General features: G+C 33.1%; 1 protein-coding gene across 1 annotated transcript in view; it reads right to left on the bottom strand.

Annotated features, from left to right (window-relative positions):
• Window positions 1-26,483, bottom strand: part of LOC126922412 (uncharacterized) — a 119,647-nt gene that overhangs the window by 8,880 nt on the left and 84,284 nt on the right. The window contains exon 4 of the mRNA XM_050734982.1: window positions 7,503-7,696. Within this exon, the coding sequence (XP_050590939.1) occupies window positions 7,503-7,696 (194 nt within the window). The remainder of the gene's footprint in view (window positions 1-7,502; window positions 7,697-26,483) is intronic.

The following is a 26,483-nucleotide window of genomic DNA, read 5'->3' as shown; positions in this document are numbered from 1 at the left end:
CAATAAATCCGTGTTTTAATCCGAGTAATTCCTAACATATTTATATTTCATGTATTTCGTGTGATTATTATTGCACGATGAAATACCCGTATTGCAAGTAGCAATATATAAGAAACGAATATTTATATGATGTAATATAAGATTGTAGATAATTATAAAAAATACATCATTTCGGTTAAAAAAAGACTAATCAAGTAATCTGTTTTGCTATGAAGAAGACTAGTGTACATACACCTTCTGACAACAGGCGTAAATGGTTCCTTTTCGTCGTAATAATATTTCCCCACTTGAAACATATCATTCTATCGTAACTTACGTTGCTAGTATAGTTAGATACTTTTTAGCAAGTTCTGAAATTGTTGCATATCTATTTTGCCTTTCGTCACTTATACAGATCCAAATCGAAGCGTAATTCTGGCTTAACCATTTGTGTTTCAAACTTAACATTTGCATCATATAGTGGCTCACCAAAACAATATATACTATACAAAACATTTTGAAATTTCATTAGCACTGTAATAGGACACGACTATCGTCACTATATTGGTAAAATTTGAAACGAATCTGAAAATAAATATAGAATTTGGAAAATATTTATTGCAAAGATGACCAAAGTATTTGGACATTCAATTATTCACTACATTAATAAGCCACAATGTGTAGTAATGAGAGGACCTTTGATATCAATTGAATGTTTAAAACTAATATTCATGCCGTGTATTAATATTTTATTGTGAGCGACTGTTTACAAACGTCAGTCCTGTAACTCCAATATACATTTTCTAATTGGTTTCAAATTTTATTATTATAATAACGATCATCGTGTCTCGTTACAGTGCTAATGAAATATCAGAAAGTTTCGTATAATGCACATAATTATCGTGAACCGCTGTGTATTTGTTTCGCAAATTATTATACTTTCTTAAATATTTGGGAATTTTGTTATACGTTAATAATCACTCGAAATGAAATACGAATATGTTAATACACGTGTACCTGTGTATTAAGAACACGGATATATTAATCACTTTATATACCCCATATAATATAATATAATATAATACAACATAATTTAATATCATTATATATAATTGTATTTACAATTCCGATATACGTAAAATAGAGATCTCCAACAGAGAGGAACAACTGCTGTTTTTTAATATTTAATTCGCCATTAACTTATACACATTGATAATATTTACATATTATTTACTTTATTTAATTGAAGCTTTCGAATGCTCGAGAGCGGTTATCGATCATATGATCGAAAACACATACCAAAAGCAAAGCATAGACTGAAGAAAGAAAATGCGATGGTGCGATCGTAGGTTTCCGTTACTTGGACGTGTGTTATTGACGAAATCTGTAGAATCCAGTTTCTTGGAGCCGCCAATTTCAGAAATAGCCCACTAGTCTTTTCTATCTGAGGTTATATTGGATAAAGCTACCACTGCCACGTACACCTGATTGGAGATCGCAGAGGTTGCGAGGAACTGACCTTCTTATATAAGGTGTCTCCGCAATCGTGATGCTACCGGGAAGAAGTGATTTCTCACGAAAAATAAGTCGAAAAAATTGAGTAAAGTTTTTGAGAAAAATGTCTTTGAAAACCTAACAAGATATACGTGTGTTGACTTTAAATTTCAACTCGAAGGACTTCTGTTTACAGGATTGCAATAAATCAAATAATAAGCTGCGACGACTTAGTACAATTTAACAATTTAGTTGTAACAACGCAACTGTGCATGCAATATCATGATCCATATTTTCTATATTATTAAAATTAATATTAAAAAGTAATAATCTTATGCTTTTATTTATGAAAAGAGCCTAATTTATTATACGTGTTACATAAAACATTTTGAAACCTCACTAGCACCATAACGAATACAATTACAATAACTATATTAGCAAAAATCTGAAGATATATACATATAAAAAGTAAGAAATTGAAATATAATATGAATAGTCACTTTAAGCGTACGATAAGTGTTGAAGATGGACCTACTGAGCACCGAAAATTATTAATTTTCTGTTTACGTATTTTTATTCTCTTTCTAAAATATATACTTCTACTAAATATTTTGTAACTTTTATAGTTAAATAGATTTATTATATTAATTAACATTATTATTTTATCTATAAATATTGCAAAACATTTTGGAATCTCATTAACACTGTAGCGAAACACAACTGTAATTGCGGTTAGTAAAATTTGAAATGGACATAGAAATATAATAGGTTATAAGATATTATTTATTGAATATTATACGAATAACCGATTATTTACTATATTAATAAGCCACAATAGTGAGACGATCGTTAACACTAATTTTATGTTTAAGACTATTATTCATGCTGTATATTAATTTTTCACTCAGTGTATGTTCGCAATAAACATCTTGTCAATTCCACATACATTTACTGAATGACCTCAAATTTTAATATTGTAGTCAGGATAGCTATATTTCATTATAGTACTAAGGAAATTTTAAAAAGTTTCGTACATTGCACATCATATATTCATGAACAATTTTGTGCCAAGTGTTCCTATACTTTCGCGAACCACTGTACGTGTACAGGGCGAAATGATTTCTTTAGAAAACAGATCAACATGTGCAAAAATTTTATTCTGCAATATTCCCGATTTATTTTTCACGAGGAATCACTCTTTGCCCAGCTGTATTATTGTAGCCTATGATACCTCAATGTAGCTATATGATGTCTCAATTCTTTCGGGACTGTCTAAAATGATCCTGCCTTTTCTAGCGTGAAATGGAGTGAGGTAATTTCCACCACCCCTATGTTACTGCGTAATACTTCTTGCTTGCACTTTTTGGTGGTTGTATCGACGATAGTAGCAACAAAAATATTCCGGAGGCATGCATCTATCGAAAATGAAACACGTAAAAAAAAGACGACAAATCTAAAGAACAATTTATACGATAAAATATGCCAGATCCAAAGACCGAGAACATATCAATTCTTATTTTCCTTGAATTTGAGCGAAGATTTTGACTTACTTTTTTTTATCGGCATATATTTTATATTACATTTTATGGAAAATATAGCGAGGAAGCTAATTAATTAATGAGATACGAGTATAAAGTATAGATAATATCAAAAATTAAATAAGTTAATTTTGTATGCATATATACTTTTTCATTTTTACTAAAAGTTTCCTATTAGAATCATTGTATTAGGTGATAGTTCTGTTCTTGTTTGTAGCCTACCCCTAAATTCATATGTACATATATTTATACGCATATTTCAAGTACTTTCGAAAAGAAATATGTAAGAGCGAGCGGAGGTTATACGTACATATGTGTAGGAAAAAATTGTTCACTTTGATAACATAATCCAAGGCCATTGAAACCGATGAAGTCGCCCCTTTTCCCAACAATTACCAGTTTCACAAATTCGCACGTCCGATGCTTTATTGCAAGCTTGCCTCATTCGTAACATGCAAATATATGAGTTCCTCAATTAATCCGGAAATCATAGTTATGCATCAACTTATATATGATACACAGAATTTTTTAATTTCTTCATCGTCAGTCTCGATGACACGAAATTCATACAATGCGAAGCGTATCTCCTGCGTAATAAGAAGTCCTATCGTATTTAAAGAGGTTAAGTAATTACGTTGTGACTTGACCCGTGTTTCGATGTGATCTCTGATCTCTTGCTTGAATAAATGTGAATCTGGATACGTAGCTGACTATGATTTCTACTAGTTACTTGCCCATTTACAGAACACCAATCATTCAAGCTTTAAATTGATATTTAATAAATATTGAAATAATATAAATATTTAGTAAATATATAACAAATATAAATATCTCACCAATTAGGCACGACTAATCACCAAATTGCTTGCATAATTTAATATAACTGATTGATTTGGCTTTACTTCTGCCTATAGCGAATAAGAGATCGTAATCTCGGTTATAATTCAAACTGTATGAACTGTATCAAGTTAATTGATTAATCATAAATGCCAATATGGTAACACGTACACAAGGGCTTCATAAAGGATTCATCGTTTAATCCTAATCCGACATAGCTGGTACATTGTTATTACGGACATCGAATGTTTCATTTTATAGCGACCGATCAAGGAGGCTAATGATAAGTTGTTAACGATAAGTGGATTTTTATGCGTTTATGAGAAATTCGAAGACGTAAAGATCAACGCAATGTACACAGTCTACGAAAGTACATAAAATAGTTCAAGAAAAGTATTTATTGCGATATTTAGTAGATGAAATCAATCAATCAATCAATTTTTTTTTTTAATTTAAAAATGCATGAAAGCCCCTAGTCTAGTGGTAAAGTAAAAATAAAACGAATTAAATTATCTTTACGCAGAAATGTAATCTTTCCCTCGTGTTACACGTTGCGATCCACGGCGATCTATGCTAAATTTTGTAGAATTACTAAAATAAGATAGATTTTATGGACTGAAAAATTGTTAAGAATGTGAATGATTTAGAAAACGTAGACAAAAAAAAGTGAGCAAATACAATATAATATTTTTTTCTAGCATTAAATGATAGATTTTGAGATGATTTTCTTTTTTTTTTTTTTTATTTATTTCTTAATATTCACAATTTGTCCCTTTTGGACATTAGGTCGAATTTTTTAGCAGTTATATTATCATGTAGGTGGGTACCCCCAGCGGGGTACCATCCTCGAGTTTGCTAGGTTATATCCTTTATGGGGTCTGCTGGGTGCTTCCTTTTTAGCCTCCTGTCCATGTTTGAACCCTTAGAGTGCTGAATACTCGCGGCCTATGCGATCCGTACGGACTGAACTTTCGTTAGACTGAACTCTATTGATTGACTATTCAAAGCGCAAATCGTAATAAGTTAGAGTAATTCTTTTGCACGAGATTAAATGATTCAAGAGCGTTATTTTTTAGTATTAATTATTTATTATAAACATTGAAATTTCCAATTAACTAGAAATTGGATAATAAACTAGAAAACAATAAACTAAGAAACTAAATTTAGTAAATATAACACAAGTCAATAATTCAGTTGTGTGTGCAAAATTTCAAAACAATTATCGATACATAATCCGACATCGCATTTTCTGCACTCTCCTATTTTTCACACAAACAACACATTTTCTTCTTGATAATTAGATGCGACTGTCCGCGAAACAGGTAGACAACTGTTGTAACGAGGCATTATTGGCATTTGTTTACTGCCGTTACTAAGGAATGAATTTATATTTATCTTACACAAACGTAGTAGTATTACTTCTGACAAAAATTGAAAAATTGACAAACGCATACATGCGTCCTTAGCCCATGCCGGGCACTTACAGAAAACGTATATATGTGTCCTTAGTCCACACCGATAGCTTTCGCCAGACGCGCATATGCGCCCATAGCACTCTAAGGGTTAATCGTAACGAGAATTTACGACTCTCGTTTACGCGTTATCTCGCGATCGCGTCTCTCCGCGAACGGTTAAAACAATTCGAATATTCGATTTTAGATTCGACGAGCAATCGTCAAATGGCGAAAGAATGCTTGTTTATACCTTCATTTTGCTAAATTTTACTAAAATAGGGAGAAGCGTTTGCTTGCTTGGTCTAAAGTCTAAAGTGCTCCAAACACGCTTTAAAAGCAGAGCACTCTGAACTTTGACATATTCCTTCAGCAAAACATTTTGTTTCTTCAAAAATCACTTTGCCATGAGAAGCGGTTGCTTTCTTACGCTTATTCAAATCCTTATTCTATCGACGTTTATTGGACAATTCTGACTTTATAGTAAACATGATAAATGACATAGATTCTCAAGGAACCGATGAATAGGTCAAAATTATTTAATCATACAAAATAACGATTCAGAATACTGCTATAGGAAAATAATGGATTGGCAATTGCACGTAGATTAATGTTTACAATCGTTTGCTCTTATCGCCATGAAACGTAGTATTGTTATTAGGAATTAGTGTTGTTATTGAGAAAACGTTATTATTGTTGTGATATTGTTGTGGTGTTCAAGAGGACAAAATTCTCGACGTTTCGCTGAAATTGCAGTTATGTCTATCGAAGGCCGAAGGTCGTATTGATACATGTTAGTGTTAGATGTGACAATCCGAGCCATGAAAGCCTAAAGATTTTTACAGTCCTCTGATTTACATATCACTGAGGAAGTTTTAGATGAGTTAGATGGAATTGGTAGAAGATTCATAAGTTCATATGTTAAAGCTATTATGATTGTTTTCATGACTCGTAAATGGTTTGTGATAGCTTTCCGATATTTGGCGCTTTTTTATGGTTATACGACTCTTACTGATCCTAGTCATTTCTGACGCAATCTTAACGATTCTACTGACCAAAGTTCACATTAATATATTTATTAAACAGGAGAAACATTTGTTATCCTTCATCTTCTTCTATTATTCGAAATATTGAAATATTTGACAAACAAATTATTTAATAATAAACCATTTCTCAAATAAGATTTTGGAATTTATTAATAACTTTAGTTTGGTGTTACTATTTGATCCTTTTATTTATTACATTTTTTCAAATAAAAAGTACTCAAACCCGGATGAAACCAGTATTTTTCCAGAGAATTAAAATAAAATTTGGGTATTATTCAAATAATATATTTGAACAATGATTATTTGAATAATAGATATATTATCTTATTTGATTAGTTGTTATTTTCAAATAATTGTGCGTTAGTTTATTTGAATATGAAGTAATTTTCCCTAGATTATTTCATCACTTGGCTATCAAGTGAAATAATTATCCTTTTATAATTTTGTACTTGAATAAATTTTTAATTAAGTACTTTTCTAAATATTTTCTGATCTTTTTATATATGAATATTTCGGACTGCGTTACGGATACAGATTTCGTTACAACGACTCACACAAATTATTTAATATTTAAACAATTTAAAGAATTTAAAGAAAATAGGAAATAGAAAGTAGGAAAATAGAAATGCTGCAAAACTATCGAAATATAAAGGACATTTTTGTTAAATGTAATATTATGCTACTGTGTGCGACTCGTGTAAGGAGATTCTACGTATAAGGATTTATTGTGACCAACTAGAAGTTGGTTCGTTCAAATAAAATACGACGAAACGCCAAGACAATCTCTTATGTGAAATTATTTATTACTTTATTTAAATGATTTAATTATCTCGAATAAGGAATTATTTGAAAGTGTTTTATTGGAATTTTACACAAAACAAAATTGCTTCTTCTATGTTATTTCTAAGATAGAGATAATAAATTGGTTGTTCATAATAATTACTGCTTTTTATTTTATTTTAAATAAAATACTTTTCACGTAGATAATTTCCAAGAGTCATAAGTACGTTGCAATAAAATTCGAATAAAACTAAATATTGGTAATATGTAATTGGTTAATAAGATAATGAATTTTGATGTTGCTGTCATATAAAAAACAAAAAGCTGTAACTTATAAACCCTTCCCTTATAGTCTACAAGTAAAATATGTGGGTTACCTGGAGTTGATTCTGTTCAATCGTAGTACAACTTTGTCTGTGTTGTTGAAATTTCGGTTGATACGGCTCCAACATTCTGATCTTGCCCCATCGATTGAAAAATAACGCAATCGCCGCAGCCCAAAGGAGGAGAACCAAAACAACAATCAAAACCTCTTCAGCTCTGACTATAACAGCGTTTGGTTCCGGAATGCCTGTAGCAACATCATACAGTATTATTTTAAGTTTATTATTGTCTTTATATATTGTCTATTTAAACAGAATGTATTCAAGTTATAAAGGTACAATGCGTTACGAAAGTATTCAAACATTTATCACAAAAAACTTGTATGAATATATTATGAAACTTTTTGAAATTTCGTTAGCATTCTGACGAGACACTACCATCGTCACTATAATAGTAAAATTTCAAACCAATCTGAAGATGTATCTGAAGATGTATTTACAATTAATGGAGAATGAGTATACTTTGACTTCGCAACATATTGTGATTTACTAGTATAACTAATATAACTGACTGTTCAAATATATTGTTGATCTTTGCGAAACATATGCTTCGAATAAATATTTTGTACATTATCTATTTTTAGGTTCGTTTCGAATTTTACTAATGTAATCGCGATAATCATATCTCATTATACGTAATGCTAATAAAACATTTTGTGTAATATGTAGAGGGTATAAAGAAAGTAATGTGATCCTAAACATTTAGTCCAGTGGAGATTTGTAAGAAAGTTTGTGCAAAAACAACTTGACATGGAAATTCAATGTCAAATTCCCGGAAGAAGTTTCCTCCTGGAAAAAATGTTAAAGTTTTAATAATTCTTAAACTGGCTTTATTCACTTTATTCACAATGTGTTTACATTCTGTAGTCAGATGCAAGAAAAGTAGCATCTATCGATGCAGGTTAATAGTCCAAATCGGATATCCTCTTTTCTTCTTTGTTTTCTCTTTGACACTTTCTTTCTTTTTTTTTTCTCGCTATTTAAACAACCCCGAACTCGCATTTCTCGCTTCAGTCAAGTTTCTCCCCGAAGTTACGTTCTATGTAAATTCGTTAGTAAATATACACGACAAGGGCAATAATTAAGGGCTGTCTTTCTCTAGGAACACGGGACCGATTTCATCTTCAACATGGATTTAAATGTTGTAATATTAATTCTTGATTACCAAAAAAGCTTAATCGCTGAAAACTGTATTCCCGCAAAACGAATGGTCTTTTTCCGAACGTAATTATTATTTTATTACATTCTTTTGATCGTTCTTCCTTTAAATGAAATGGATAGATAAATATATATTTCGATATTTGCAATCGCACTCCACTATCACTCGCAAATAGAAGATGCTTATCACGCGCGCACACACACACACACACACACACACACACACACACGCCTTATACTATCAAATAGAAGTGTATCGAATCTGTAGCAACCCATTGGCGTTGAAAGAGCACACGTTTGACTTTTTGGCTCTTTTCTGATAACTTAATTTGTCAAAACTCATTTTTGATACCAGCTATAGCACAATAGTTCTTCCTAGTTAACTTTTCATTTACTGCTTCTTGTGGTTATTTCATAATATGGACGGTGTATTTCTTCATTTAGATTCTTAGAATCTGTTGTCAAATTTTCAGACTTCCATTTGATTTTTCCCTAATAATTAGATTGCTTACCTTGCTACTTCCATTGTCGTATGCGCTTAGTTCTTTCTCATTTTCTAGCTCTTTTAAATGGTGTCGAAGTTTATCTTTTATAACTTTTGATACCTTTGCTGGTAGTTTTGAGATACGCTCCCTCCCTTGCGTTAAAACTATATCATAGGTCCGTGGAAATTCTCCTGTGTCTATGAAAACGTGTTCGTTTTTTTTAAATAAATTGCTCTATATCACTGTTTCTTTCCCTTATGTTGTGCACTGCATTTAGTATACCTAGCTGTTTGTATGTTTCTAATCCTAACAAGTGTTTTATTTTCTCTTTTGTTACTGTAAATTCTAATTCTAATGTGTACTTATTTCTTTTGTATCTATCCTAAATGTAATCTGTCTGTCTTTTATTTGTATTTCTTCTAATCAGTCTTCTACTTTATATTATTTATATTTAAGTTGCTTATGGTAAAGTTACTTCCGCCGCCCGCCTGACTTCTATTGTTTATCTTTACTGTTGTCACGCTTGCTCCGCATGACTGCGCGAAATGGTTGTATTTTCCACATTTTTCACTTTTTCCCCATATGCTGGACACTGCCGCGGCCATGTATCCCATTACACTTGTTCTGTCACGAACTCGTGTCTCTAACCTGCTGCTTACTCGTTGCTCCCTAAAGCTTCCTCTTCCGTAACTAATTTTTTCCTCTTTTCTTCTTTTATTACATCTCTCATTTGTGTAGTGATTCTTTTGGTATATCTTTTATGAGTTACCTCCTTTTTTAAATATTTTAATGTACTTAATTAAGATTCCCAGTTTTAGACCCTGACATTTTAATACCGACTGTTACAGCGCTCTGTCTGCCATATGATAAATTATATCGTCTCTTATCACCGAGTTTATTAGCATATCATAATTATAGTTATCCCCATCTTCTTTGATCGAGTCACATAGCGTTGCAGTGAGTGTCCTTTTTCTCTTTCTTCGCTATTAAAGAGAAATCTCTCATACGCCTGGTTCCTTTGGAACTCAACATAGTCCTAGAAAGCTTTTATTTTCTCAGGTTCTTCTTTGTCATCCCCTTCTAGGTTAAAGATTTCAAATGCTTCCATTTGCTCACACTCTATTAGGTGGAGCAATGTTGCTGCCTGTGTCGTTATGGCTTTTGTTCGCCTCCCTCTCACTATCCTGAATAAGTCAAAATCTCTTTCAAATTTTCCCCAGCTTTCTGCTATATTTCCTCCTTAGAGGAGTGTTTCAGATTTATTTATACCATCCACGGCTACTTCTGTGACGAGTACACCCTCTTATTCCTTTAATGGTCACTATGCTTTCTGTGTTTTTTATTTCGCGATTAGGTTTGCCTTATTTCAGCTTTCTTTTGCTTTTTCCGGCAGCAGTATTTATTTATTTATTTTCTCTTCCTTTTCTATCTTTTTTATTTACTTTTTCCTTTTTATTATTTCTCTCTTCTTCTATATTACTGCTATTTGTTTTCTTATTAGCACACGTTTATGTTGTAATTATTTTTCTGAAATACGTTCATTTCTACCTTTCACAGACCGTTCCATATTCCGCCATGTCCTTTCGCTCGCTCTTTATAGATAGATTGCAGAAATAAACGTAGATTCTGATATTTCCAGTTACACTCTTTATTACTCGTTCTAGACGCACGCTTCACGATCATTTCACTCGCAATTCATCACGCACGTACACACGCACGAGTACATCTATTACATTTACGACAAAGATATCCTATGGTGTAAGAGGAGTGAAACATCTTTCAAAGGTGTAGAATCACGTTACGAGCCTCTTTATACCTTGTGCATAAAAAGTTTCTACAAGTGTCTGAATATTTTTGTGATCATAGTGACGTAAAAATTTGCCAGGTATATTCGAATACAATGTATACACAAGATCATCCACCATTCCAAAACTTTTCTTCATAAGCTTTAAAGCTTCTCTAAACATTATTAAGAAACTTATTAATGAGTCAGAAAACTCGATAAACAAAACTCGATCAAACACCCTTTGAGAATAACTTTTTTAAAATTGAACCAAACGACTTCAGATTTTTTTTTTTTTTGAGAAGTTGGGAAGATTAGTTTACTGGATGACGTGTAAAAAATTTTGAGAAAATTGCAATTGTTCGTAATTGCGAAAAAAATAGTAAAGGTAACTTTTTATAATGTTTCTATCTGACTGTTTAATGAAAATTTAAACAATATCAAATTTCACTAAATTTAAACAAAATTTCATTAAGTGTATTATCATAAGGTTTCTGTATATCAAGAAGCGTGATGTATGAGAAAATGATATAATGTATGATAATTATCATGTAATACTAAAAATATATTTCTGATTCGATGTATATGACCATAGATTATTAAGAAAAGTAAAAGAAATGAAAAAAAATAAAAGAGAAGCCAAGCGGTCAGTCATCCAAGTATCTAAGTAATTTTATTTCATATTGCTGATATTACAGACAAATATTTAAGAAACACGAATTCATGCGAAGATGAATAATATCTGTATGCGCGTATCCAAATGTACGCAATCGTATCTGGATGAAAAAACAAAAAAAGGGTGAGTGAAACTATAGAAAACATATGTCTTCTTCGATCTTGATGATATTTAAATATGTCGTAAAGATCAACATTCTGGAGTATCTTTTTCCTGTACATCCAACTATCTAAACTATCGATAAATATAGATGAAACTGTCGATACCACTAAAATGAATTCTGCTTATAGTTGTGCAACTGTGCCAGAGTGTGCATCAAGCTGCCGGCTGCTTATTTTCTGTTTACAAACGAGAATCGGGCGAACTTAAAGGCCCCGTGCACAATGCGAGGCTGCAAGAAACGTCTGTTACAACTTATAATTCAAGTGAGAGCGAATATCACCAATGTATTGCGTTTGGGCTTGGGTTAGCTTCCTCAAATCCAGCTGACAACGCATCCGTGAAACTGTGTTGTTGTTTATTGCCTTTATGGCCTTTATGGTCACTTCACGGCGATCGGGTTTGAAGAGTCTCACTCAAACCCAGGGCCAATATATCGACGATATCCACTTTTAATTGAGTTATAACGAACATTTCTTACAGTCTCGCACGTTGTGTATGGCGCCTTTAAGCCTTGTTTATAAATAAAAGATGACCGGCCAGCGATTGGCGACCAATACTGACACATGCGTTTTCACAGGTGCACAACTATAGGCAAAAATATATTGTAGTTTTTTGTAAATATATCGGAAACTACGCGAGACCGGTCGTATGTCTGAAAAAAAGTTATTTGAAATAATACCCTTGAGCAGGTATTAAAAAATCATAAAAATCGGAGAAGTTGAATTGGATTTGTACATTTACCAAAATATTTCTTACAAATTAAGCGAGTCTTAGTATTGTGCGTGGAATATATTTGATAAAAGGTAGGTAGAATCGATATGCACAAGTGCGATCACTTAACCTTTCATATTTTCAAAAATACAGTTAAAGTGTTTGAGACTACTCGTGCTGATATATTGCCTCTAGCCATAACAGAGGACAATATGGCTATCGGAAGCTATATTGTCGTTATATATCGTCGTTATATTAACGTTATTTCAGATTTTATGTTATAATCGTATAGACATGCCTCGGAGAAATATTTATCAGAGATCAAAGAAAATTATGGTTTTACAACCTGAGAGAAGGAAATGGAAAGAAGATCGTAAGGCGACGTCAGTTTGCGTCACAGCGAGCTCATAATGAGTACACAACGTGTGAAAAAAAAGAATGTGTGTCATTTTTGTGTATAAGCAAAAGAATTTGCTTTATCTGTTTGTTTTTCGACCTCAAAATGTTACCAAAAAATGATTTTCGTCAGCAGACCATATTACCCTTACTTTTATACAAGTTCCAAAAATGATTTATTTTCATAAAATATATGAAACTCGATTAAATTGTTTTTCTTTTGCTTTCGCCTTTCATCACAGATACCCTTATTAGTTTACGAATATGTTACGAAAAAATTTGGAGCGATTTAACTTAGGAATCAGATTTTAGGAAGAAATATAGAACCGGAAACCATGCTACTACCCTTTTTTTTTACTAAATTAATCTCTTAGAAACGACAAGATTTTGCAGAGCTGTTTCTCTGTACGGCAGAGTTTGACGCGAATTACGCGTAAACGATGTAGCACTGCATTCCTGTTCTCTACGCAAGCACATTGGAATGAAGTTTTTGATAACTAAATTATAATTTTTCTCAAAAATATGATGCATATACTTCAACTTCAATAATTTATTTTAACAATTAATAATACAATCGAGTGCGATATATTTTAAAGCACGGTACGACAGATAGATCCACGTTACAATTTTCACACTCATAGCGCATTAGTGTCTGTCAAATTGCTCTTTGTTTTCTATTTTGAAGCGACATTTTGAGATTGAGGATTCTAAAAAAATTATAAGGATACAGATCGGCATGTTAAAAAGAGCATCGAATAATGATATATTTATTTTAACGAAAAGCCGACACTGGCGTATCAAAAACAAAGACTATATATTCTGTCTGTATATTGTTAACACTGTTATAAAATGTTGTTACAGAAAAAGTCTGAAACAAGACAAATGAAAAAAGATCATTTAGTTGAAACGGTGAGCGAATGAGTCAGTAGAGTGAACTACTATAGTGGCGCATCGTGCCTAAGAGGTTAATTACGAAAATAATAGGCGGATGAATAATTGGTATTATTTTTCATTTTTAATTGAATTATAACAGATATTTCTTAAATATAATCTGGAGTATGCCGTTATGTACGGTGTTTTACCCAATTTCGCCCGAGTTTCGTTTATATGTACCACAAACAAAAGATAAGACAACTGCAAACATGCAGGTAACCAAACTAACGCATATCGTAATTACGTAGTTAGTTCGTTGCAAATATTTGGAAAACTATGGTCGACAGACAGTTCCATATTCAGGAAGAAGTTGTTCAAAATGTTAATTTCTATATTATATCCAACGATCGTCGATATCCAAATCGACGAGGTTGTGCCTTTTTTACAATTTCACCGAAGAGTGTACTATAATCTATGTACTTACTATCTACTACATACAGACATTTGTATTTATCTTGATAATTATAGTATGCGCGCGTGTTTGTGTCGTTTGCTCGCTTACACCTATTATCTGCCAAATTAATATTTGCCAACAGATTAAAAGAAGTGGATTAGCCCCGAAGCGATGGATTATCTACGAAGATCGTGCGATGTGTCCGATTGAAGTCAATGTCGCTCCGGAAAAGCTCTTGACTCGAGCGTCGTAACAAAGAAACAGAAGTACGAATCGAATACTCAAATATAATATAAGCGTTGCTGAATAATGTATTTGATCTTCTCCGAATGATAAAGCGATGTTAACAAGTTGATTGTCGAAGCGATTCGATGCGAACGGCTCAGAGACCCGAGCGATCCTGCGTTGCTCGATTCGACCGATCGTTCGGCAAGACTTGAGTGAAGTCCAAAAAACATGTATCTCGATTGATTGGTTTCCTAACGCGAGGAAGGTTCGATCGGCATACTCGTTAAATGGCATATACTCGGCAAACTCGTTAACACATACAGCCGATGTCTATGCGTCCGAAGCGTGGACAGCTCTTGGCGAGAAGCTCACGGCGAGAAGCTCACAGCGGGAAGCTCACGGCGAGAAGCTCGTGGCGGGAAGCTCACGGCGGGAAGCAGATAATCGATACCTGGACGAACGTGAGGCTTCAATTCGAAACAATTAGGTAAGTGTCACGGAAATTCCTGCGAAAGGCCCTCGACGGATCGGGCCATTACAATTCGCTAACGACCTTTCGGAAATAACCGCATTTATGACACGTTCGTCTGTTGGGAACACTGTGGCTATGGAAAATTACAAGTATTGTTACGATTCCCGAAAGAAATTGTTTTAAGTGCTAAGGTCTTGGCTCAAAAATTGCCTCGTGTCTTTGAAAGCGTGTGTCGTAAAATTGCCTACGAGATTCTTTATGTTTTTTGTTCCTTCAGACGGAACAATACACGGAAAGAAAGTACATTTTCTTTGCTTGACAGAACGTTTGTATAATAGAATATTCCGATAGTAAATCTGTGTATATCGGAAGTTCCATTATATTTCTAAGACGAAACACTGCAGCACTACGATTAAGGAAAGGATTTACTTCTATCAACAGAGACTTAATAAAGTCCAATATTAGTTTCGCAAGTGTCGTAGTGATAAATTAATGGCGTGTGGTATACGTAAAAGACTTTCTCGTATATTTATTATTACTAACAATTATAGTAAAATATCATTATAACCTAACCATATCACTTTTTCTTATAAATTTTGTCAACGACTCAAAATGCGAATGTGAAAATGCAGTTCAAGATATTGTGGCGGCACTCGAGCACGGAACTTTCCAACGGCTTCGCGACATAAAGCGCTATACCTTCAAAGCGTAAGGCCGACGTGCCTAATGTACCATCGATATCCCTACGGTTCTTTCGCCAAATATTTGGAAGAATGCATACGCGGCAACCGCCGCGGTACATCTAATAAACGCGTGTGTAGTAGGGATATCGAAGGGCAACTAAGGAAAGAATCCGTTTGGTTTCGAACAAAAGAGTCATTCTGCCCCAAGCCGCGAAGTGCGAAAGGTTCGGCATCATAGCGAAGCAAACACGAGCCGAGATACGCGATTGTAAACTCTCGATGGTTAATCATAAGTGTGGATCGTATAAATTGTTGACTGGTGATTGTTAATAGTAATAAACTTTTTGTTGAACATCTGAGTATTTCTTCCGCACCTATCACGACATACCACCTCAATATAAATAATATTATTTGACGGAGTCGCTCATATAACTCACGATCAAAGTCAATTAGGCAATCCTTTGAAATTAAATATTACTTGTCTCTAAATATAGTGGTGTAAGAAGTAGACAGTGGTATTTACATACAGTTTCATTGCCTCTATATACATTTTGTGATGAAAAGTGAATATTTACCGAAAAACATATAGCCTGTTTTTCAACGATTCCTACAAAATGTCAAATCAATATTTTATATTATTCCACGAATATAGTCAAAGTGTTTGCTTCAAAATAAACAATAAATGCGATAATTGTGGTTCTTTTTTCCATGTTAGAGTTTTCTTAAAGCATTCTTCTAATCTTTTTCTTTCCACGCTTAAAGCACGTTTCAGTCACAAAAAGGGAAAACAATAAGGCTTGAAGAATTGAGATATTTCCGAAATCCATCTGGTAATCAGAAAGTCCATTTTTTAATAAATATCTAGCTATATAAAGTTCCAAGGTTGTGCAAAATAGTTGGCTTTTTTTTTAAACATATCTGGTGCACAGCCTGCTCGCTTCTTCAATACCATAACCTTGTATCGTAAATTTTTCTTTCGGAACGAACTCTCCAACCCTACATTGCCATGTTCTAAACATTTTGAAACAAGAGGCTAGAACAGTTTTGGAAAAACAGAATAATTCCGATGGTTGACGAGGAACTTTCAAAGAACTAAAATATTCAGTTAGAGTGTTACTTGGGCGTATTGTATATGCAGTGTGCGTAGCGAGTGTTGTATGCAGCGCAGCAGTATTCATATTGTAGCCATATTTATTACAATAAGCATACATTTGTAGGACTTTCGGACAAGCGCCTTTGCTACGATGCGGTGGATGGCAATAGCGCAAAAGCGCAAAGTTTATACGCCAAAAAATATCCCAATAGGACTGTGGCGACACTCGACCTCGGAAATTTCCAACGGTTTCGCGGCACGAGACGCTTTATCTTAAAAGCGCTATGCCGACGAGCCTTAGGTGTCATCGATATCCCTACGGCTCCTTCGCCGAACTTTCGGGAGACCGCACAAGTGGCAGTCGTCGCGGTCTTCTAAACAAACGCGCGCGATATCGATGGCTAACAAAGAAATGAATCAGCGTGGCTTTTGAATCAAAGAGATTCAGTCTGCCCCGAGCTGCGAAGTGCGAAGGATTACTTAATACGAGCGTTCTACTTCCTATTACCTGCGTTAAGCACTGATCGTTACCAAGCGTGCTAACTGTTAATTGTTAATTGTTACTTGTGTTAATTGTTGTTTGTTGCTTGTTGTTATTGGACGTCAGTTGTTGAGTTAATAAACGTTTTTTGTTGAAACATCTGAGCATTCCTTCTACACCTATCACGACATACCACTTCAGGACTATACCCAGACTATATTTTGCAAAATAGACCAACGATTACGGGATACCAGTGCGTTAAAACCTGCGAAATTTGGCAAACGAGTTCAGCACAACGATCCGGATCTGCGAGATAGAATACTGCATCGTATTCAAGAAAATGTGCACCACCACATTCTATCAACGCGGTGCAAAAGCACTTAGCCAATTTGGCTGTTTTGGAAACAGGTGGATACTCGCGGTCGGGACAATTGCGGTACGTGTGTGATTTTGCTGTGGACACTCGCGGAGCCAAAGGATTAGAGGAAACATTAATCCTCTCTACTCGGAAATTTCACAGGGCGGTTTTCCGTATGCTCTTATGGATTTCCACGAATAAGCAGATTTAATCTTCGATCTACCATTTGTTCTGCAAAACATCGCTCGGGGTAGTTTACGTCTCTGAATACCATGGTTTTTTTCTTTATGACTTGTACGAGGTAAGCTGCCACCCATGTGTCGTTCGAATTGAGGATCGCTGTGCGCCCCGCTGCTTAGGCTGACCTCCTTATGTTCGTAAGGAGGTTTGCTCGCGTGGCGGGGTACTTCGGCCGATTTTTAATTGTCTATAACTAAGAAACGAAGCCAAAAATACAATTTTTTTATTCTTCGTTTCCGTCTTATTTCGGCGTCAAGAATCACTTTTCAAATTGTGAAAAATCCGTAAATACTCTGTATTTAGCTACGGACCTTCTAATCGTCCGATCAAATACATTCCCATGTTTATGCATTTATAATTTTTCCAAAAACTGCAATCTCCCCAACTATCGAAGATATTACAGACAAAATTTATCTACTCTTTATCTATACAACTATGAAACTGTAATCATCCAACCAAATACATTGCTTTAACTTTATTCATATATTTAGAAATTTCTAAAAAGTTGCAAACTTTAAAAATTTAATACACTAACGAAAAAGCACCACGGAAAAGCACGGAGTGATACGGAAGAAAGGTTTATAACTTTTAGGTTAGATAGTACTTACCAAGTGATGAAAATATGTCCTTACTAACATAAGTCAAAAAATTATTAACTCCAAAATTATAAACAGTTTTTCGTTTCAGTTGAAGCGAGTGAATTTCTCGCTACGGAAACTATCAGATATGGAATATGGAAACAATGGACTACCTTCTGTTCTCATTTCTTTTTTCCTGGTTGCAGAAGGTTTTCTACACGTCCTCCTTCCGTTTCCACGCACGCTTGGCGCCTAGACGCGTACTAATTATTTCACTCGCATTTTATATTAAGACAGAAAATCCATCGTTTCCATATGACGCGATAGCTTCCGAGACGGAAAATTTACCCGCTAAAGTCGAAACAAAATATTGTTCATAACATTGGAACTATTAATTTCTCGACCCATGTTTATTAAGACCTTTTTCATCATTTAGCAAGTAGTATGTAACCTGAAGTCAACCTTTCTTTATTTCACCCTGTATATATAAGGCAGTATTTTTCTCAAGCACAGAAACAAGGTTATGACAAAACGTAATATGTACAGTTCTCTTTCTCCGATGAAAAGATATTACGAGTGAGGTGCCTTTACGCCAGTGGCGTCTCTCCTGAGTTTATTCTATTGTAAACATTTATATAACTGAAAGAGGGACTGAGAAAAGGAATTCTCTCTGGGTTTTAAAAGAGTTATGTTCGAATTTATATGTTTCGATTAAAAAAATATCGTTTATCTTTAGAGGTTTCTTTAAAAAGTGTTCTCATGAAACAGAATTTTTTGAATCTGTATAATAAAAGTTGCATGAAAAAATAAGGTACTTTAGAACGTGTAAAAAGGATTTCATAAGATAAGTAAAAGAACCAAATGCAACGTCGCTGGCGCGTGTAGTTGAGAAAATATACACGTTGAAAGTTTGCGTTATTCGTTGTCGAGACTTGTATTATTTTCATCGATATTTAGTTCACTATCACTATCGCTAGAAATATTGAAACGTCTGAGCCGATTCCTTGTTGAACGGAGTTTGCTTCCACTGTTTGAAGCCATTGAAATTTACAATAAACTAAAAAATAATAAACTAGGAAACTAAATTTAGTAAATATAACACAAGTTAATAATTCAGTTGTGTGCGCAAAATTTCAAAACAATTATCGATACATAATCCGACAGCGCATTTTCTGCATTCTCTTATTTTTCACACAAACAACACATCTCCTTCTTGATAATTAGATGCGACTGTCCGCGAAACAGGTAGACAACTGTTATAACGAGGTATTATTGGCATTTGTTTACTGCCGTTACTAAGGAATGCATTTATATTTATCTCACACAAACGTAATAGTATTACTTCTGCATAGGTGTTCGGAAAAATTGACAAACCCATACATGCATCCTTAGTCCATGCCGGGCACTTACAGAAAACGAATATATGTGTCTTTAGTCCACACCGATAGCTTTCGCCAGACGCGTATATACGCCCATAGCACTCTAAAGGTTAATTGCGTAAGTTGTGATTTTCAGACCTTTTATTGACTGAACATATAAATAATACGATATTACATCATTAAATGAAACTAGTACCTAGCCCTTTACGGACGAGTGTCGGTAAATAGCCGCCCGAATTTGTTCACAGTTGCGAACGCTTATTATGAAGCGGCTGGCGTACATCTATTTTTCTCAGCGATAATCTTATGCGTATTTACGCATGACTATAGTAAAATAAACAGTACTACGTTTTTGATGAAAAAAGTTAGAGATCTATAGAACCTTCACTTATCATATCTTCCGTTTAACGTAAACTCGTGAAGATGATCAAGTTAGAACGAATTTCAGTCTTTCCATGGTATTGTCAGACGAATCAGCAAGCTTTTTACATATTTTATATATTTTTTATAATACCTTATACACGGTGCCTAAAAAGTCCGGAAAGGACATGTTCGATAGTGATAGTAGTAGTGACGAATATTATTCTGAACCTAACAAGATAAAAGACGATGACAGTGCTTCAAACAGTTTTTTTTTTTTTTTTTATTTATTAGAATATTTACAATCAATTCTCGTTGAGAATTTTCAGTAACTTCATTTGGCGTGATACAATGACATGGCTTATAATAGTTTTATATTGTTGGTTCTAGTAGAATCTAAGGATTTAATCTAGAGGGTATTTTATTTTTAGTCTGCGGATCTGGTCCGTCGTGTCTAGTAGTTGGGTGACTAATGGGTTGTGGTGGTTGTTGACTCTTGTGTTATATTTGCTTCTGGACTTGTGTATTTCGTCTTTGACTGTAGGTATCTTGAGGTCACGGTGGATTGTTTCGTTGGTAACATACCAGGGTGCATTTAATAGGAATCTTAGCGTTTTCGATTGGAAGCGTTGGAGTATTTCAATGTTGGAATTACTTGCTGTTCCCCATAGTTGGATTCCGTAGGTCCAGACAGGTTTTATTACGGTCTTATAGAGCGTAATTTTGTTCTGCGTGCTTAGGTTGGAGCGACGGCCAATGAGCCAATAAAATTTTTTGAGTTTATCCCTGAGTTGTTTAGATTTGTCTAGGATATGTTGTTTCCAGATTAATCTCCTGTCCAGAGTTTTGTTTTTTCTATTTAGCGTGATAGTATTCAGTAACGGCCTTAGCCTCTTATCCGTTCATTTCAAGTATTAACTATTATATATAGAAATTATAATTAGTAAATATTAGAAATAAATAACATACTAAGAATATCAATTTAATTGTAATAATTATTTAATATTATTGCAGTACTATTTATTGAATACTATTCAATATTTGTTATAGTAATTGGGAACTTTTTTTTATACTGGTGAACAAACTATCTGTTCTATTTAAATTAAAACATTTTGTTTCAAAAACTTTTTTTTAGCTGTCTCATCGAAACTTATAATGTGAGAAAGTGTTCTAAAAATGTTTCACGCCCATGTTTTAAATAGAACCTATTAAAAAGTTCCATAATTCTTTCGATGCTTAAACTGAAACAAACCTCACACAAGGTGTATTCACAAATGCTTGATAACAAAAGAAATAAATATTTCTCATCACGGAAAATACTATCGAATTACATGCAGTGGTTTGAAATGGTATATCTTCATATATATTGTAGTATGTACTGTAGTGCGCCGTGATGCTTCCGTTAACAAAGACCTTGCTAAATCAGCATGTAATTTCATGGCACAGGAGATAACAAAGGTGTACTGTATAGAACATCTGTGCTTCCCTGAATAATTCAACTTCCGATGGTAAACTAATTTATCGTTAGACGATCGATACAAAGAAAGATGCAACGATATTTAGTTGATTACAATAGGTAATGAAAACCTTATATGGAAAGGTTATTATATTTATTTCGCAATGATTCGTTATAGTTTTATAGTTTTCATTTATAAAAGATTCAAACGATAAGGTTATTAGACTGTTTATGCATTTATAGAAAATTTAAAGAAAACACTAAATATGCAAAAATGTATAAAATATCCAAAGTATAATATTTATTACAAGATTTAATAGATGAAAGAAATTTCTGCTTAGGTTCTACTGCTTTAGTCATGTTCATAGAAATATGAATTTGCATAAACATTTGCAATCTGTTTATCATATACATACATATATTTAAATACGTATTAGTATAGATAATATTCCAGTCAAGCAGCAATCGGTATGCAGCTTCATGTTACAGTATAAACTATGTTATACACACAACGTTTCTGCTGCGAATTTAAGATTAGAATAAACAAATTTTAGAGAAGCGATAGATCTTTAGAACATAATTTTTATGTTCCGTAACTTATAAGCAGTTATTGTTATTTTAGAGAAAGAGGAACTATTGTGACAGCTGACAATTAGTTGGTGGGACACTAACGATCAAGGTGACCATAACTTTTTTAAATGAGATCATATGATCTTATTTGCTATTAAAGACAGTAACCAGACAAATTTAAGTATATCACATAAAATAGTATTTCTTCAATAACTTCTTAAGAAAATCAATCTAAAATGTAACAAGCTTTCTCATCAAGTCGATTCGTAAAATTCACAAGTTCTGTATAAATTTTTTACACATTGACGATTTAAACAGAATATATCCAAATTTTAAATGTACAGTGGCTCATGAAAATATTCGTAGATTTATCACAGAATTTTTTATGAATAAGTATTTTGTGCATTATGTGAAACTTGTTAGAATTTCATTAGCAGTACTAACTTAGCACTGTAATGAAACACGTCTATCGTAATTATAAGAGTAAAAATTTCGAATTACATTTGTATATGGTCTTGTATAACCGTGTCCGAAAAATATACATGGTGTAACCGAAAGTTATGTACAAGTGGGCATGGGGTAACTTCTTACGAAAAAGTAAAAAGAAAATATAGAAGAGAATATTTTCGTTCGGAGCTTAGTATTCGAAAAAAATCGAGTTTAAAAATTTATCAAATATACTTGAACATGGTTAATTCCGGACTGGACAGGACTAAATAATCGACAGGAGGTTATTCTACGTGAAAATAAGTTGAAAATGTGGAATACAAATTTTCCATAACATTCGTAACAAAACATGTTCAGGCTCTATTTTCTTGAAAATGAAGCTTTAAACAGAAAAATATTATCCTATCGATAACATCCTATCGATGATTTACTCCTACCCAGTCGGTAATCAGACAAATTCAAATATACTTAACAAATTTGCGAACTGGAATTTCTCGAAAAGTAAGCTTCGGAGGAAAAACTTTTGATGTATATTTTTGCCTTATTTATTGTAAATACTTAATAAGCATATGAACATATGAATAACAGTTTTAAGTATACAATTAATGCCAAAGATGGTATTACTAGGTATATTTTGTGGTTTATCGACATAGTAAATAATTGACTGTGCAAATTTTCCGGTGCTCTTTGCAGAATGAATGCTCCAAATAAATATCATGTAACTTCTATATATATTTTCAGATCCATTACGAATTTTCCAATATAACGACAATAATCGTGTCTCGTTACAATGTTAATGAATTTCAAAATGTGTTGTGTAATATATATAAAAAGTTTCTAGGAGTGGTCAAATACGTTCATGTACAACTACATGCTGAACATAGCTTTGATTTGAGTTACGGTTTGTTTTATGTTGCAATACACTTGCAATTTTTGGCAAAAAGATACGTCGTGCAGGCTGCATGTAATAATAAAATTCATGTGCCATTGGTACATATTCATAACATACGTGAATTTTTCAAATAAATTATATATTTTTACTAATATTGATATATACGATCTATTATTTAAGAAATGACCAGGGCGATTGCTCTAGAAACGATCGACATATCGAGCTATAAATTAGTAAAGTATAGTCATACCGAAGTGTTTATATTTTTGAAATATTTTTGAAAGTCACTGTGTGTAGTAATATTTTCGATAAATTCGATAAATCTAAATTACTAATGCATACATGGCTTTTAATTCAGAATGACGCGCGATAAGGTTTCGTGAAACAGTAGAAAAGTTACTAGTTCTCTGATTGCTATGGTTTTTGGATATGTCGTAGAAGTCAACATTTCGAACAAATTTTTCTCTATATGTAACTGTTGGTCGGCTATAGTTTTTCAGGTACTCGCACTTCGTATCAATTGTGCACAATTGTGCTTCTGTAACAGTTATGCGCGTACATATTCATATTAAAAACATAAGAAAAGCTATTTCTTTATGAAAATAAGTGACAGTATTTTAGGATGTGATTACGCTAACTGATCTATAAATTTCCATCTGGTTTCTGCGTCACAGAACCAGATAGTGCATTACTAAACTGGTCAGTATAGTTTTGCGCCTTAGTAGAGCAGCTCCAAAGCTTTGCATGTTCATTAATGTATCAGTCACGATACGATCTAGTTTACGAACTTAGGTTAGCACTTAACCTACCATTAAGTATATATATTGCTGCTTATAAGTATGTGGAAACCTTGGTCGGTTTATAATAACAATATCATCATTTATAATGAATATCACTAAGATATATAAATTAATAGCACTATTTTTTATCTTTTTCTGGAGTCAATGTAAATGTCGTATGAAATATAAACTGTTTAGTTAAAATCTTATCGATGGTATATTAAAATGAAATACATAATTCGTTGAAATGTTAACTAATCTGAAATATAATTGCCAGAATCACGATAGACTCTTAATTAATTTGGAAAGATTTTCTTCATCGTATCTATATATGTATAATTTGACACTCAAACAAACGCCGATATTAAAATGGCGATATTTTTATCGCGTATTAACCTTTAAAAGGAAATTGGATCGAATATCGTGCCATTTGGATGAAAAATCCCAACAATAAGTGTTCCTATTTTTAATATTGAAATAATATGTCCACATATTTTTGATCAATAGCGTATACGCATAATGTATAAGGTACAGTTGGACCTTAGTAAGTTGAATCTCTATAACTCGAGAATCTTTGTAAGATTGCAATTTTGTGCATTCCCACCTTCTTCAGCACACGAAAACGAGTTTCAAAATGTATAAAATAATCCTCTTTCGTTTCATAGTAATAAGCTTTAATAAATCAAGTTATAATCGAAAATATAATCTTCATGCATATTATTATTACTGGAATTATCGTTTTCTATATTTTCTGTAAATAAATAAAGATATTTCATAAATATGTCATATATCCGATAAAAGCCATGCCTGAAATAGTAACGTTTTTAAAAAAAAAATAGGATGAAACGAGAAATACAATAAGTTTATAATTCGCTAAAAATAGGGATGTTTTGAAAATCTTCAAAATGCCTCTCCACTTTCACAATGATTCAAACTCATCTAATTTTATCTAATAAATTCCTTTTCATCTTCTACCGTTTGAAAGCTATAGCTTGGTCCAGATACACGCAGTATTCTAACGGTAATATTATGAATTACTTCAAATAAATCGTAAATTTCAATGTTACTGACTCTATTGGCAGACTATCTAATTTGACCAATGCATACAGCTGCTATGTCCTGAGAGATAGATAAGTAGAGTTAGAGCGAGCGTTATGTTTGAAATTGCGCGTTTGTGAGAAAAATCTGAACGGCGCGACGATGGTCATATGTAGAAATCAAACACTGACATCGACAACAAATATCGAAAATCTATGCGGCTCTCAGAGATTCGTCAAATTTTGCAGGAGATAGCCAGATTTAAAAAGAAAATACATTTAGTTGACAAATGTTATAGTTTTTGCGTGCGTTTTAATCCTTTTTAACCGTGGCTCGCTCTAACAGAAGATTGTATCGATGGCTAAATGCACAAATATTGTGTGTCCACTTGCAGTGTTCTCGAGAAAAACAGTTTTAAAAATTCAATGAATTGTTAATAGATCGAGGAACATACAATAAATAAAAATATTATTTTGAACAAATTTATGATACTTCGTAAATGTGACTTTTATATACCATAAAAAGCCAGTCAAAAACTATTAGCTGCATATGAAACCTCAAATTTTACAAAAAGTGAACATACGATATTTGTGCCATAAGTCACGCTATTTACACGTTACATGGTAACCAATAAATAATTGCACATGGAAAACTGTTTTAACACTTGTCAACGCGATTTGAGTCTTAATTTCGCTGCTGCTGCAATCGACATTTCGACAATTTGTCGACATGTTACTTTATCGCATACGTATAATAAAGGCGTTTATTTTAATTTATTTATTCGCTCTTTTGTTACTTTGTTATTATAATTACTACCATAGAAAACACCTAGGAATTTGTGTCCCACTTTGTATCAATGTAGTAAAACAGTTAATGTATTTTTATCAGCAAAATTTCGCATATGCCCATGTTGTGTGAGAAGGTATCTATATGTACATATATAATGCCCCTCGTACAAATATGTATATTAATGGGCAGTCTAAGGAAAGTGTCTATATACATTTATACGTCTTAATATTATTATTTCTGTACCCAATTTATCTTTATTTTCAAAAAATAAAATATATTTTAAATACTTATTCAGAATATAATAACATATTCAAATATTTTCTCTTATTCTTTAACTCATCAAAATGGATATACTTTATTTGCCAGTATCTCACTTTCTATTTAAAATACTATTTACTTCCAATCATCGAATAACTACTACTTAAAACACTAAA

This window comes from Bombus affinis, chromosome 12, assembly GCF_024516045.1.
Source record: "Bombus affinis isolate iyBomAffi1 chromosome 12, iyBomAffi1.2, whole genome shotgun sequence".
NCBI lineage: Eukaryota > Metazoa > Arthropoda > Insecta > Hymenoptera > Apidae > Bombus > Bombus affinis.
Note: the sequence above shows the minus strand (reverse complement) of the source record. Positions and strands in the feature narration are given on the sequence as shown.